Here is a 16,511-nt window from a genome sequence, read left to right as displayed (position 1 = left end):
AGCTTAGGCTATTTTTTGAAATATTACATTCTCAGGACAGGACTTACAAACTCCAGTTTATAAAAAAACATTTCATTATCGCCTCTATCAGCTGATCAAGTGCTAGAAAGCTAATAAAAGAAGCAGAAATATAAAATTTGATATATTGCTTTTAATCCAGCTAAAGGTAGCAATAAAGCATATACACATATATGTATATGAATCATTATTACTGTGGGCTGGATGTACACTGCAATCTCATGAGACATGGTTTGTGGGCTGGATAGTTCAAATCCCACTGAAGGACCTAAATGAAATGAATGACTTCGTCTTAGCTTATTTCCTAGTGGATTGTGGCCTTCCATATATCACTCAAAGAGTTTGGCATGATTTGTAGTTTTTGCAGATGCCCAAGCCTTTGGCAGAAGGAAGACCAAAATGTCTTGCTATTTAAAGAATTTCCACACTTCAGTTCAAATCTGAAGTCCTGAAAGAAGTATGGGAAACTTTACAGTATAACTTATATTGCTACTACACTGTCAATGAATAAATTAGCATATAAAACGTTGTAAAAATTCCCAGTTCCTCTTCATTTATAAGATATAATCATATTCAGCTATACATTGAAAGTTCTGTATAGATATTAAAGGCATAGATGTTAAAGTCTAAGGCTAAATTCTTTCCTCAACATGGACAACGGAGTGTAGAATTTACTTTGGAAGTTATCCAGCTGAAAAATTAAATAAACTTTTGCTTATGCACTAGCGTAGAATATCTTTGCACAAGGTCTTACAGTTAGTATACATAGCATGTATTCATATCAGAACCAATACAGCATGGGTTTAGTTTTTGAATTGTTCAACAATCTATTTTTAAAATTTGTGCTAATACCTGTAATCCATTTCAGTTTTCTGGACACTGTTGAATCTGAGATAATGTTTGGCTTTAAATATAAACTGTTCCTCTTCCTAAAGCTTCTGATCAGCAGCAGTTTGTCAGAAATAGCTTCATGCCAATGCCAAAACAAATCCGTGGCACCTGAGTGAATAATCACTGTAGCTGGTGCTATTCCTGAACTGTATCAAAGAACTGGTGGATTTACATGGGAGAAAAAGTGCCATTGAAAACATGTCACACAGCAAAGATATGTTATCACATACGAATAAATACAGACAGAAAGTATTAACCTATAAGCTTTTTTTCCAGTTTTATTGATTAATGAGAGCATTTGGAAACACTGGATAGGAGATGAGTAGTTTCTCTAGTGTTAGCTGACCTGCCAAGTAAGCTACCTGCAAAATGATAAAATATTCCTGTTTGATCATTTCAATCTCTTCTGAAGGTAGCTTATATTTCTGAAAGAGGAAAGCTGTTTTTCTCTTCAGCTTTCATCAGTGCTAGGGCACATTGCCAACTCATGTTTAGCCAGTTACCCATCAGGACCACCAGGTCCTCTTTTGCAGAGCTGCAACTCAGCCTGTCAGCCTTCAGCCTGCTTTGTTTCTGGGGTTAGTCTGTGCCAGGTGCATTTGTCCATACTGTATTTTGTAAGGTTCTGTCCGGCTGTTCCTCTAGCCTGTCTCCATCACTCTGAATGATAGCCCTCAACTGTATTGATGGTACCCGTTATTTGGTGTAATCCATGAACTTGATGAGAGTGCATTCCATCTCCGCCTCCAGGTCACTGATGAAGATATTAAGATAGGTCCCAAGACAGCACCTGAGGAAATACATCTGTACGCAGGTTCCAGTTAAGAGTACAAACTGTTCATTGCTACCCTTTGAACTTGATACTACAGACAATTATTACATCTATTAGTCTGCACATCTAGACTATAATTTACCAACTTGGTTAAAAGGATTCTCTGGGAGATTGAAAGCCATGCTAAAGCTCAGCCAGACAGTATCATCCACTGTTCTCCTTTTATCTGCATATCTGGTCATTTCATCACAGAAAGCAATCAGGTTTGGAAACGTCATCCAGAACAGTGTGAAAGCGGATGAAATCTAACTGGAGTGCTGTTTTTGCTGCATATCAGAAGCCAAATACAGTGCATCAATGTGCCTATTTTTTTGTTAATTAATTTTGTTAATTGTTAATTGATTACAACTTTTTTTTTCCCTTTAAAAAGACATAACTGAAACCGGTAAGATAAAAAATATTTTCAGTTGAATATTTCAACTCAGAAGTTTTCCTCCTTAACTCTTGATGACATGATTTTGGCAAGTTAGAGAGAGTTGCAACTTGATCTTGGCAGGTTAAACATTTTCTGTCTTTAGTCTAGCAGGTTAAAAGTGGTTCTGAGTTTGTCTTGGCAGTCAGCACTTGGCACTGGCTTATTTTCAGCTGGAAAGAGAATGTGGTGGTTGAACAGATTAGACAATGAAAGAAGCAGCTTATAAATGGCATAAGTCAAGATGCTTATCCCTAAGTGCAGTACTTTCTAATACAAGTCGTGTTACTACCAGTGTGTGTTGGTTTAAAAATGGTAAATGGTAAAGTGGTAAAAATATGTCCATTACTATTTTCATTAGATGCTTTTTAAGACTGTATTTTTCTGTACACGGGAATGTAGTGTTAGGCATACCTCCACTTCAGATTTAATAACTTCACAAAAGGGTTATATATTTCTCGTCAGAGTGTTTTCATTCTTGACAACGTTATTTATACATCTTAAATAAATTAAGATGAACTTCTACCCCCCTCTTCAAAAACATTTTGTTAAAATACACTGCAAGAAGTAGACATTTGCATGACAATAGCAAATAAACACCTCCTGGGATTCTGAATACTTATTGAACTATTTCAACTGCACATTTGTTTTTTAGCCCAGATTCAGTAAAGTTCAAGGGTATCCAAGTATGAAATAGCTTGTGGAGAAATTCACATTGGTTTCTTAATTTAATTTACTTGTAGAAAAAGGCTACATAGTTGAAAAAATAGAATATTATCTTTGGCAATTTTGATTCAAATACAGACCTTCAGAATAGAATTTGGGTGATGTTGTTCCATAACATTGCCTGAAGTATGGTACAGCACACACTGTAACTTTGTGTGGCAAACTATACTTTTAATATTGACACTGTCTCTGAATAAGTCTAAAAGTACCTGAAAAGTGACTTCATCAAGGTGACTTATTCTTCTTCAGTAGATTAGCTTTATACACATAAATTAATTATATGAACAGTAATTTATAAGGGTGAATGTATTTATAAAGTATTGCAAAGCTAGTCCATGCTTGAGAGGAAGGACCAAACAGTTCCTGACTTGCAGATCATTAATAAATGGAATAAATAAACTTAGAGGGTACATCTGGGAATTCCAGCCTTCCTCCCCCTTGGACAACAACAGTGACTGCAGGGTACTAAGTAAATGTAACAAATGCAAATTTGGGCCACAAATCTTCATTGCTGGTTATATTACACATGACAAAAAGGACAGCCTAGTTCCAGATCCCAGGTTAATTTTACAGAGGCAATACTTACAGGAAAAAGTAATTTACTGGACCAAATCCTTCCCCTTTATTCCTTTGTCCTTCCTTACACAAAACTTCCATCAAAGCCAAGAGATAATTTGCCTTCTCTTGTGAGAAAGGACAGCAAGGGCTGACACATTTGTATTCCTTAATGAACACAGCTATCACAGAATATCTTACTCATTTAGGAATAGTTGTGCTTTCCTTGTACAATGGCTCAAACTATTGCATTCTGAAGAGCATCATTATTTTCTGTCATGTCACAGCTTAATTTGTGCAGCTGTGAAAGGGTATGGTGGGCTTCTTAGGAGCTAAGATAGGTTCTTTTCAATATTAGAACACATCCTCTACTACCTTGCACAGATGAGGACAAGAAGTTTTAGAGCTTGACTTGTGTTAGCCAGTTGTCTCCAGTTATCTCCAAAGCACAAATTAGCACAGTTTAGCTGCTGAGCTAAGAAAGCAAACTGTAGCGAGCACAGATGAGTAGCAGAACTTCCTTCTCCAAATATTAGAGAAAGGAAGGAATGGAGTTATAATTTTCATGTCAGGCTGCCACAGGGGAGCACATGGGGCTGTTCTGCTTGTACTGGACACATCATGCAGAAAGAATCTAAACCTGCATGATTATCAGGTCAGTGGTTTTTCAAACTCATGAACCATAATTAGAAATATTTTATGATTTCTAGCAAGCACTGTTTGAGTTTGGCTTTCTCATTTTTAATTGCAAAAGATGAAACGTGTAAGAGTCAGTGATAGTTATAAATCTCCATAAAAAATTGTGTAAAAAATAATGAAATGTTTGTTACATAAATTAAGTAGCAATTAATGCTTTCTGTTTCTGTTTGGAAGATAGGATATTAAAATAGTGTTGTTAAATTTCCTACTGTGAACATAATTCCCTGATTCTTTTTTACAACACATTATCATAATGTCAATAAAAGACTAAAACTAACAAATAGAAAAAACTTGCCTGATGTAAGCGCAACATAGAAGGTTATAAAGTTGTCTTTCATGATGGCTATACAATATCATTTTATTTTAAGATCTAATAGCAAGTTGATTCAAAGGGTAAGACTTACAAAGTCATTAAAGCAAGTAGAAAATTGCCTTCTACCATAGTCACCCAGTCTTTTTAAATCAAAGAGTTTTATTGTTGTTAGTGATGTTTGCATTTGCAGGAGGTAATTAGGGAATGAGTAGACATCACACTCAGAGCCCTCAAGCTTGTCAATAAGAACCATAAAGTTTTCTTGGGAAAAAAAAAGTCCGTTTAAAAGGCAAATTGCAGAGAATGGAGGGCAACAGGGTCATAACATTTTGGGTCAGTTTGACCTCTGCTGTGTCTATCCACAATATGGAGAAGCTCATAAAATAACCTATGCTTCCATGAAAACTTTATTACACTTACCAAATAGAACAAAATTTGGAGGTTTTAGGATTGGTGGTGGTAGTAGACAGTTGAAGAAGGAGGTAGATGATGGCTCCTTGTTCTCTTCCTCTGCATCGTGCTGGCAAGCTGAATAGGGAAACGTGTAATTCTACCCCCTTCATCACAGCAGTGGTCACTTGTCCACTGTGGTGCCGGGAACTCTGATTAGGCACACTTTTCCCTGGAAGTCAATACCTCTGCTCTGACACAATGAGATCCAGTCCCGAAGGCACGATCCAGGCTTTTGTTATTATCTCTTATTTGAAGGGGCTAGTTGACCCAATTGGTTAACACATTAGTTTTTCAATTTTATAGCCTTAAGTCATGGAAGACCTATTCCTAGGTTTTGGCTATTTCTCCATGGCAGAAAGTAAAATTTGCAGTCTGTGCCCACCAGCCACAAAAACAGAATTATGCCAAACAACTATGTCCTGAATTTTATGGCTAATTAGCTGTTGAAGCTATGCCCAAGAAATAGATTCTGTTGCCCATGGGAAGAAGTGTGTAGCCATTATTAATGTCCCAGCTCATATCTCTCAGTAGGTCTTATGAGCAGTGCTGCTTTAAAGAGACTAAATGTACAACAGGGAATTAAAAATTATAGTACCCCTTTCACTGACTGAAATATTGTAAACTTGTTACACTGAGGCCAGGATTGGTGTCAATGTACTTTGTGTGAAAAGTGCAATAGAAGCATTAGTATTTGACAGCCCTGGTTGAAATAAGTGAAATTAATGGAGCTCTTTTCATATACGACAAGGCCATGGCACCCCTTTCATGCTGCTTACAGACAGAGAAAAGTCAATACTTTTTTATTACTTGATGCTGACCTACATTCTGCACTACAAGTGCCAGGCCCACTAATTGGTTTCAGTTGTGAGAAAAGTTTGCCCCAAAGAAACACTGGAGCAGATAAATCAATCTTTTTTAGGGTAGCTTAGTGGGTTTTGAGCACTTGAAATGACATTTGTGTTGTATTGACAGAATGGGTTGTTACACTCATTTTGTCATGTCAGAAGGCCCTGTACTAGTTGGAAGTATTGTTAACCAGTATTGATAAATTTGCTGAGAATAAAAGTTAGCTGGATCAACATTTTACTTGTCTAACAGCTTGCTGCTTCTAGTTTACTTCATTGTTAGAGAACTCCGTAGCTATTTGTAGGTCAGGAAGCTTACTATGACAGCTCAATTTAAAACTCTTATTTTACTACTGCAAGCATTAGGATCATAGAGAACACTTAAATATGACCACTTAGTGTTAAACAGATGGGGTTGTGGACAGTGACACTTGGCAGTACTGCTTAGTTTTCAAATGAGTTGTGCACATGAGGTGTCTCCCTTCTTTGTGGGAAAGCAAGGTTGCTCACTGGCCTTACCACTGCACTAAGAACGTAATTACTGCATGGATGTTTATGCAGAATTTTCCACTGCTCTAAAGTCTTGATGTTTACCTGTGTATATTGATTTCAAAGTAAAGAAAAGGGACTTGTTTCCTGATTTTACTATTCGGCAGCATGAAGATGGAATTATGATTCCAGCAGCTGTGCTCACTTTTCAGTTATTCTTTCTGCCACTGATTCTTAAAAGAAGTTACCTAAGGAGTAGGTTTTCTCTGTAGAGAAGAACAGAGGAGACCTGTAGGTCTCTATAGGAGCAACAGATATAATTCCAGCACTACAAAAGAGTTTTTCTGAGATCCAAACCTTTCATGGAATGGTTTACTTTTTACATAGCACATGATGCCATGGTTGACATAATGCAATTATACGGTGTCTTTAGTATTTTTAGATTGACTCAGAAGAGGACTCGATGCTCTGAATCTCTGGTATAGAGGGAATACTTTACATTACAGAGAATACTTTTCATTATACAATTTATCTTTGAAACCTCTGAACATGTTACTTCTCCTAGCCTATGAAGGAAATCTACATTTTTACAACCTAATACAACTTTAATCTCCATTTACGCAACCAAATCGCTATTTATGCAGCCAAATCAAATTTTGTCATTACAGAGAAAGACTGTACTATGCTGTAAATCAGGTATCATGAGTTTATTGTATGCTTATTGTTCCAAGTTTATCACATGCTTAACAGCTTCATAATTATTATGGACTTGAGAGATTTGCTATACAAAATTACCTGAAGTGTGTACGCAGGAATCTGTGAGTAGATATGCTACTGCTGTTTGTCTATTCTGGCTTTGGTCTGAAGCAGCTGACTTTCTACTTCATTAAATTTCCAAGAAGATATTCAATTGTAATTCCTATCTCGTTCCAAACTGCATTTTTATATTACAGGATATTACACAGTACTCTCAAAGTTGTTCTGAAAGAAACACTGTTAGTGCAAATATATCTCTAGAATATCATGGAAGGCATTTTCAAAGGCTTTCAAGCTGATACGTAGGTCTACAAGGTCTTGTTCATTTGCCAGTGTTTGTATGTGGTCTGTATTTATGTATGTCTGCATAGTCAGATGAAAAATGTCTTTAGAATTTGCTTTAATAACATTCCAAAGATAAACTATGTGACCATTTGACAAGTCTAATCTATGACATCACAGTGTGCTGATTGAGACAAATCTTTGAAGGCTTTATGCCACCTTTTCTGCCTGCATTGTTTTGAACTGATAAGCACACGACGGTCAAGTAGTCAAATGTATTAAAAGGGTCCATAGGCCTTGTTAAGCTCTGCCAGTTGAACTTGAGTCACTTACAATTTACTAGAGTGAAAGGAGTCAAAGCTTGACAAGTTTAAAAAGGAAGTGTTATAATAAATTAATTTGGGAATTTAAGAATAGGTCTCGATCCTGAGAACTACGGGTCTCTGATGCTGAGAATGATCACAGAATACGCCGAATTGGAAGGGACCCACAAGGATCATGGAGTACAACTCTTGGCCCTGCACAGGACCATCCCCAAGAATCACACTAAGTCCATGAGAATATTGTCCAAACGCTTCTTGAACTCTCTCAGGCTTTGTGCTGGGACCACCTCCCTGGGGACCCTGTTCCAGCTCACAGCCACCCTCTGGGGGAACAATCATTTTCTAATATCCACCCTAAACCTCCCCTGACACAATGTCAGGCCATTTCCCCAGGTCCTGTCACTGGTCACCACAGAGAAGAGAGATTGGTGTCTGCCCCTCCTCTTCCCCTCATCAGGAAGTTGTAGATCGCAGTGAGGTCTGCCCTCAGTCTCCTCTTCTCCAGGCAGAACAGATCAAGTGACCTCAGCCACCCCCTATATGGCTTTCCCTCCAGGCCCTTCACCATCTTCATTGCCCTCCTTTGGACACTCTGTAATAGCTTAATACCTTTCTTACATTGTGGTGCCCAATATTGCACACAGTATTCAAGGTGAGGCTGCCCCAGTGCAGAGCAGAGCGGGACAATCCTCTCTCTCAACCGCCGGGCAATGTTTTGCCTGATGCCCCCCGGGACAGGGTTGGCTCTCCTGGCTGTCAGGGCACTGCTGACTCAGATTCAACTTGCTGGCAACCAGGACCCCCAGGTCCCTTTCCATGGCACTGCCTTCCAGTACCTCATTCCCCAGTCTGTCCGTACATCTGGGGTTGCCCCACCCCAGGTGCAGAATCCGGCACTTTCCCGTGTTGAACCTCATGTGGTTGGTGATTGCCCAGTCCTCTCATTTGCCAAGGTCTCTCTTCAGAGCCTGCCTGCCTTCAAGGGAGTCAAGAGCTCCTCTGAGTCTTGTGTCATCTGCAAACTTGCTTATTATCCCTTCCAGACCTGCATCCAAGTCATTTATGAAGATGTTGAAGAACACAGGGCCTAAGATGGAGCACCACAGAACCCCACTAGTGACAGGTTGCATGGTTTAAGAATGCATTGTGGAAAAATTCCATAAAGCTCAGGTCTATGTTTCTGTGATCCTGAGACTGCAAAACCAGTGGGGTCAGTCTCATCAATATGTGTGAATTTATATTTGTAAGCTTATTAGTTTCAACTACCAACAATGTGGGACTGATGGTGAAAATAATTTTGAAGAAGCCTGTTTTTCTCCACTCACAACCTTTGTTCTTCAAAAGGATTATCTACATAACTTCGTACCTTCTGTGCTATGTAGCAACCAGATTAAATTCAAGATGATCCTGGCAGCCTGCCAGAATCAATGAGCAGTGCGTCGTGGTGCTTCACTGTACATTTTGAACTGTCATTTCACCATCAAAATAGGTAGACGTGAGAACCTGGCTTCCAATTCCTTTGCCTTTATGGAACAGTGTCATAGGCTCTCTTCAATGCTGTGAGGTAGATCTTGCAAGGCCAGGTGGTATTTTCAGGCCTTACTTTATCTCATTGTTGAAACCTGATTAAAATCTGTATCTACAAATACAGAAACATCAGGTTATTTTCCTAAAAAGATATTTATTTTTTATATACATACTGTGCAGCACTTATCTAGTTTATATTCTAAACTTCTTTAATTAATCTAAAGCCAGCAATGCTTTTATTTATCCATCAGATTCTGTAATATTTTCTAAATGTGGTCAAACATAACTGCTGTCGTCATAATAGGAGCCAGTTGTTTAAAAGCTCAGTTGTGAGTATCTAGTGAAATAGTTTTAAATAACAAGATAAACAGTACAGCTGCCAAACCAAAGTAATCTTACACTGAGGGGGCGTGTGGCACAGAAAATTTCCTCTTTGTCATTTTGATTTGAGTTTGAAGCTGGACCTGGGCTTAGTTCCAGCTCAAAAACACTATTCACTTCAAAGGCTTCTAAATCGTCCCAAGGAGCTAATTTTGGCAGCCAATTGTTTTTGTTTGGCCAGGCATCCTAATAGCAAAAGCCGTCTGCTCCACCAAATGAAGATTTCTTCAATGCTCAGGGTTACTATTCCTGATTTTATCCTGATATGGGGGGGTGCACACTTTTTACTGGTTTTCCTGTCTCACCCCAAGTTCACCACTTGTCAAACTGTTCACTATTTTTTGAACTGTACCTAACTGTATGGCATGTAAATTCAAAATATACTTACTATTTTAAAAATAGAGGATAATGTATTCTGCTCTGAATTACTGCTTAATCCTAAATTATTGCTGGATTATCTGCTTGCTTTCTCAGCAACTAGTAAATAGTTTGTTGGTTTTCCATTTTCATGAACAGTATTAATCTGGTTAATTTACTGAATTAAATATAACTAGCTTCACTTTAGAAGAAAACCATTTGCAGCTGTGTTGGAGATACTATCATATTTTTTATAATAATTATGTGAACAGCTTTTCCTTCAGTAAGAAGGTGCTTGTGATGCCAAAAAGACACTGACAAATAAAATACTGTGCCATTCTTAAAGCTTAATATGAAAATGTGCAAATAGACTGTTTCTGTTGAGGAAGAAATTGGTCAGTCAGTACAAGACATAGAGAAACATTAAAAAGTAAATCTTGTGAATCATTTAAGAATGGGACAGTACTCACTTTCACGCCACACAGGGAGTATTTAATTTTGAATGTATATCTCTACTTTGCTATTTTTAGATTTCTGCACCAGAATTTTGGGAGAATCATACCAAACAAATTTAAGTATGAGATATAAGAAATTATATGATCACAGTTTGGCAACATGCAATGCAGATGAAACTCAAGTGGGCCCTGTCAGTGTTTACATGAAGCTTACCAGAAGTCAGAATTGCTCTGTTTATGGAGATGGAGCTGAACAGTGGTCTGTGAAGTAGCTAAATCCAGATTATCCAGAGAATAATAATTTGGCTTCATGTAATTAAAAAAAAAAAAAAGAGTTTTCATTCTCTTTTTAAGAAAAAATTAAACCTTTCAAGTTGGGAAATGCATTGAAAAGGTAAAAATTTTGGCTTTCATTCACACATGGCCTCAGACACATTATCAAGAAGGTGCAGTTCCATGCACTTTTGCAGAGCACTATGCTGACAATAGAAAACAGTAGGAAGTGCTCAGACCAACTTCTTAAAAATGTATCATCAGATCTTGGAAAGCTGAGAGTTCATCTGTGGCAGGTTACTTTCTGAAAGGAAAAACAATTTTAATGCAAACCAAGTATTTTCTACTGTTATATTATTCTCATTATTTCACAGTCCAAGAAAATAATTTTATTAAAAATGCTTTAAAACCTTGATCTTAAATGGGCATGGACTTGCTAATAATTTACCATGGGTATTTATTAGTAAGTAGCAAAATCAAAATCAGTTAGAATACTTAGTTTATTTTACTTTCTTGTTTGTTTTCTGAATTGACATTGTACTCTTAAGGCACAGGGTCTCTTGCATTTCTCTTATTCAATTTAGATTTGTAAGCATTTGCATTTTAAAAAATTGAATGTAATAGCCATGAACTTTGCCTAGAAAAAAAGGTGTTCAGGAGTCACCCTGCTTGTATTTTTTTCTACCAGGACTCCTAATCAATTCGTTTCCACTAATACATATTTTATATATATTTATTTTTTACCATTTCATATGGAGCTGGTTTAATATCCATATTTTAATGTTAGCCAAGGTAGAAAAGTTAAAATATAGCATGATTTTCTTGCTGTCTTTAACCTACCTGGTTGCCAAGGAGGATAAAACTCTTTTGAATACCATAATTTGCAAAAGACTATAAAATCTAATTTCTAGAGAAGGAAATTTTTGCAGTACTTACAGTTGCTGAGAGTTTGAAATACATATTTGCTTTCAATTAAATAAATTCTTGTGCTCTTCTTCAAAGTAATATTCATACAACATCTTCATAAATGACTTGGATGCAGGTCTGGAAGGGATAATAAGAAAGTTTGCAGATGATGCAAATCTCAGAGTTGCTCTTGACTCCCTTGAAGGCAGGGAGGCCCTGCAGAGAGACCTTGGCAAATGAGAGGACTGGGTAATCACCAACCATATGAGGTTCAACACGGGAAAGTGCCGGATTCTGCACCTGGGGTGGGGCAACCCCAGATGTATGGACAGACTGGGGAATGAGATGCTGGAAGGCAGTGTTAACAGAAAGGGACCTGGGGATCCTGGTTGCCAGCAAGTTGAATCTGAGTCAGCAGTGCCCTGACAGCCAGGAGGGCCAACCCTGTCCGGGGGGACATCAGGCAAAGCATCTCCAGCTGGTCGAGGGAGGGGATTGTCCCGCTCTGCTCTGCACTGGGGCAGCCTCACCTTGAATACTGTGTGCAATATTGGGCACCACAATGTAAGAAAGGTATTAAGCTATTAGAGAGCGTCCAAAGGAGGGCAACGAACATGGTGAAGAGCCTTGAGGGAAAGATGTGTGAGGAGCATCTGAGGTCACTTGATCTGTTCTGCCTGGAGAAGAGGAGACTGAGGGAAGACCTCACTGCAATCTACAACTTCCTGATGAGGGGAAGAGGAGGGGCAGACACCAATCTCTTCTCTGTGGTGACCAGTGACAGGACCCAAGGGAATGGCCTGACATTGTGTCAGGGGAGGTTTAGGGTGGATATTAGAAAATGATTGTTCCCCCAGAGGGTGGCTGTGAGCTGGAACAGGGTCCCCAGGGAGGTGGTCCCAGCACAAAGCCTGAGAGAGTTCAAGAAGCATTTGGACAATATTCTCATGCACTTAGTGTGCTTCTTGGGGATGGTCCTGTGCAGGGCCAGGAGTTGTACTCAATGATCCTTGTGGGTCCCTTCCAACTCAGCATATTCTCTGATTCTGTGATAATGTAAAAAATATCTGTTTTGTATTTGTTATTTTGCATAATGTGAATTCCAACTGATATAATGAAATGTATCCAGAAGACAATATACTCTAAAATACCTTAAAAAAAGCTAAATCCATTTAAGCCAAACTTAACATTTTTTTGTCTCTCTTATTTCTTTAGGACTTTCGAACAGTGGTACCATCTATTTTTCTCTTCGAAAAGTTTGGAAAAACTTACTCCCGCGCTGGGCAAATAGTGTAGTTGTCCTGGAAACTACACAAGGCACCTGAAAAGCAACCAATAAATGTATTTCAGCAAATGCACAGAAGCATGTTGACTGAATGTCCCATAAAGTAGTCTTCCTGTGATGTATACGATGTCTGAAGTAACGTTAATTGATTTTGCTTGATCTTTAAGCAGGATTCGTAAAAAATTTTTTTGTGTGTTTTTTTTAAAAAAAATTAGCTTAAGAAAATGATTTCTGAAAATGCTATATTTTATTTAACATATATAATTTAGGATAGAAAACCAGAGTCATCAAGTAAAATACTTGGAATCACATTTATTTGTTACAGATTTATAAATGAGTTTAAAAAAAGAAGAAAGTTTAAAATTTACATCTGTTTTTTTCCTCACAACTATAAATGTATCTGCTTCATCGCTGTTGTTCATCATTTTCAGTGTTATTAGGCATCCTTTTTGGCTACGGATTCGTGTCTTCAGAAGTGCAGGATAGGCATTTACATGGAAGATACTCTTTTAAATCCTTTTAGCACTTCTGTGGGTGGTAGAACTTTAGTGTTGAAAAAACAAAGTTCTGACAACATCTATGCCTTATTATTAGATCGGTTTTTCTATATCCACTTAATTTTCTTTATCACTACCTGTGTATTTACTCCTAGTCCTGTGTTCAGTGAGGCCATAATCATGTGATGCTTGGCAAGAAGAACACATTTGATGACACGAAACTGATACTAGTTTGCTCTGTTCACTAGCAAGCAATCCTGCAAAATAGTGAGTATCCTCAGAGCCCATCCACTTCAAAAGACTCAAGGAATTCGACATCCTGAGAAGACCTCAGCATATCTAAAGAGCAAATCATAAGCTAATTCTTAAAATTATGTGAGTGAATTTTACAGGAGTTTTATGCTGAATTCTCTGTGATAACTTATTTGCTTTTCATATCATTTGACTATATTTGAATCAAATATATCTGTTTATCTGTGGTTCATGGTAGGCTTTTTATTACTGAATTTTGTTATGTGATTCTTCTGTGCACTACAACTGTGCAGAAAACCTTGAAGAGATGTCTGTTTTTGTGAATACTTTCTGAACTGGGTCTAGTGAAAGGTGTCCCTGCTCATGGCCGGGGGCTTGGAAACAGACAAACTTAGGCTCCCTTCCAACCCAAACCATTCTATGATTCTATGAAGTAGGAGTTACAAATTTCCCTTCCATAGGTTTTCAGCTATCAGGCTGTGAAAAAGTTTTCCTGCTATCACACACCACAGTAAAAGCCCTTTCAATTCCATTCCAGCAGGTTGTGAGTGCAGGCACTGGACTGTACTGGTACTACTTTTTGAAGTTTGTTATTTTCAAGCTTTAAAAAGTTTATTCTGCATAGCAATGAGAATTAACTCTGGGAAGCAGAAAGCAGCCACCTCAGTGGCTGATAAGATTTAATCTGATCCAATGTATCAGAGTGCTTTAGTTGTTCCTGGAAGGGACTGAACATGAGACACTTGCGCAAAACTGTTGATGAATAAAGATGGCACAGTAATTTTTATATGTGAGAGCTATCTATTTGATTGCTTCAGCTTTAAGGTAGTTCATCACAGTAATTCACCCTGTGTTGCCTCTTTAACTTCATACCACAGTTTCCCATCAGTCCGATTAGAAATGGCAATGCCTTTATCAGATTAATCTTTCTTTCTCTTTCTTCCTTTCAGTATCTCTGACCCCAGAACAAAACAAAACCTACCTTGCAGCCTGTACTGCACTGGCAGAAGTGCTCATAGCTGAGGGTCCAGTGCACAGATGGAGGTTAAAACCAACACTTCTAATTGTAATTGTTTGATACATACACACCTTTCCTCCTCTTATGAAAAAAACCCAAACTTTTCTGTTTCTAAGCAGATAGCTGCTTGCCAGAAACTTTCTTACACAAAACCAGGTCTGATTATTTTATTGGATGAATAAACATCCACAAAATTAATAAAGTAACAAATATATTACCTATGAGGTTTGGGGTTTGGGCTTCTTTTGCCAATTGTATGTCATAGGGAATCCAATTCTTACCTTTATCTGGAGTTCAAACAGAATTTATGTCGTTCATGATCATGTAGCATCCAAACTATTTTGTGTGGCCACACTAAAATCCAAGAATTCTTTTATTTCTCATTAAGTGCATGCAGCACTTATTCACTACATTTACACTAACCATTTAATAATTATTCTAGAGGGACCTTTACCAAGTCTTTCATTATGTAGAGACTTTTTATTATTTTTATTGCTCTCATAAATAGCATATAAACATATGAAAAGGGCTGACAGAAATAGCTTGAATATGTTTTTAAATATAAAAGCATATTCATCTCAGAAACTTTAGCTGGATTTTGACTGACTTCTTTAGTTTTAACTCCCAACCAAATGCTGCTAAATCCAGGAATCTTTGTGAGCTTGGACTGGAGAACCTGCCTCTACATTTTTTGTGTATACGGTGAGGCTAATGGAGAAAACTCCCAACATTAAAAGGAACAACTATGAATAATTTAAGAACCTAGTCCTGGGAAACCTACAGCATGTTGGACTATTTTGATCACAAAGGCAGCTCAGAATTAATTATATTATAGCACGGAACACACCAGTAGTTTTTTGTTAAGCAGAGGAATTGAGCATCATGGACAATTCAAAAAGTAGTTTGAAAGTGAATGTTAGCAACTCTGCATTGTATAGGAAAGGAAATAAAAGATACATTTTAGTACTGGGGTAGACCTAATTTCTGTGATCTGGGAATAGACTACCACTTCCATTTGGTAACTTCCTGTGGCAAGCAAGTGAATGTGTCTGTCTGGCAAAGAACATTTTGTTTTGCTGCTTTGCTTAAATCAAAATGTTTGCATGTAGCAAACTTACAGTTTTTATCTAAAGCCATTTGAAGCTAAAATTTTGATATTTTAATTAACTACAATAATACAGTGAACAAGACAGTAAAAATTTTGATGATGTCATTACATAACCAGCTGTCTATCAGTATAAACACTGATTGTGTTCAACTTTCTTATTGATATAGTTTACCATATCAGTTTTAATTATCAAATTGCTTTTTCTAATATTTGACTAATGTGTTTTAATATTTTACTTACTCTAGGTTTTCCTCATCAACAAAATTGTTGGTTTTATGGCATTGTAATACCAAATTGTGTGTACTTCAGAGAAGATTTTTCTGTTTTATAGGAGGTGTTAAAATCCATTTGCACACTACAAAATCTTAACATGCAGAATGGCTATAGATAGAGGCACCAGGTAATGAGTACTCTGAAAATTTGTGGGGGATTCCTGGATCTTGGTGAGTCTACAAGATATGTAGCCTCTTGGACATTTAGGAAAATTGTCACAGCAGTATCTGAAAATCAAAAAGAATCACTGTGATGGTAGGAAAATAGACAAATGTAAGAAACTCCATATTAGTCTTCAGAAAAAGAAGCATAATTACTCTAATTGTCCCACTGAATGTATTTCAGTCCTGGTTGCTGTTTTCTGGAATAACAAAATATGGCCTTCACCATGCAGCAATACAAAGACAAGTGTGTTCCTTGCTTTTCAGCAGCAGAAACAAGAGTAGTTTTTGTAATTTGAACTGATTTAGTACCCGTGTACAGAGGGGGAAAAAAATAACATTGGACCTTTTCATACTGCATGGCTGAAGAGGCTTAACAATACCTTTAGGAAGCAGCACATACTGGGAAGAACTCATCATACTC

The 16,511-nt window shown here is 37.5% G+C and overlaps 1 protein-coding gene across 3 annotated transcripts in view; it reads left to right on the top strand.

Moving 5' to 3' along the window:
• Positions 1-12,847, top strand: part of SPATA17 (spermatogenesis associated 17) — a 90,557-nt gene extending 77,710 nt beyond the window's left edge. For all 3 annotated transcript variants that reach the window (XM_064648182.1, XM_064648183.1, XM_064648181.1), the window contains one exon: positions 12,709-12,847. In XM_064648182.1, coding sequence (XP_064504252.1) covers positions 12,709-12,789 — 81 coding nt within the window. In that variant the 3' untranslated portion in view covers positions 12,790-12,847. The remainder of the gene's footprint in view (positions 1-12,708) is intronic.
• Positions 12,848-16,511: the final 3,664 nt, after the last annotated feature.

This window comes from Pseudopipra pipra, chromosome 3 (assembly GCF_036250125.1).
Source record: "Pseudopipra pipra isolate bDixPip1 chromosome 3, bDixPip1.hap1, whole genome shotgun sequence".
Taxonomy (NCBI): domain Eukaryota; kingdom Metazoa; phylum Chordata; class Aves; order Passeriformes; family Pipridae; genus Pseudopipra; species Pseudopipra pipra.
Note: the sequence above shows the minus strand (reverse complement) of the source record. Positions and strands in the feature narration are given on the sequence as shown.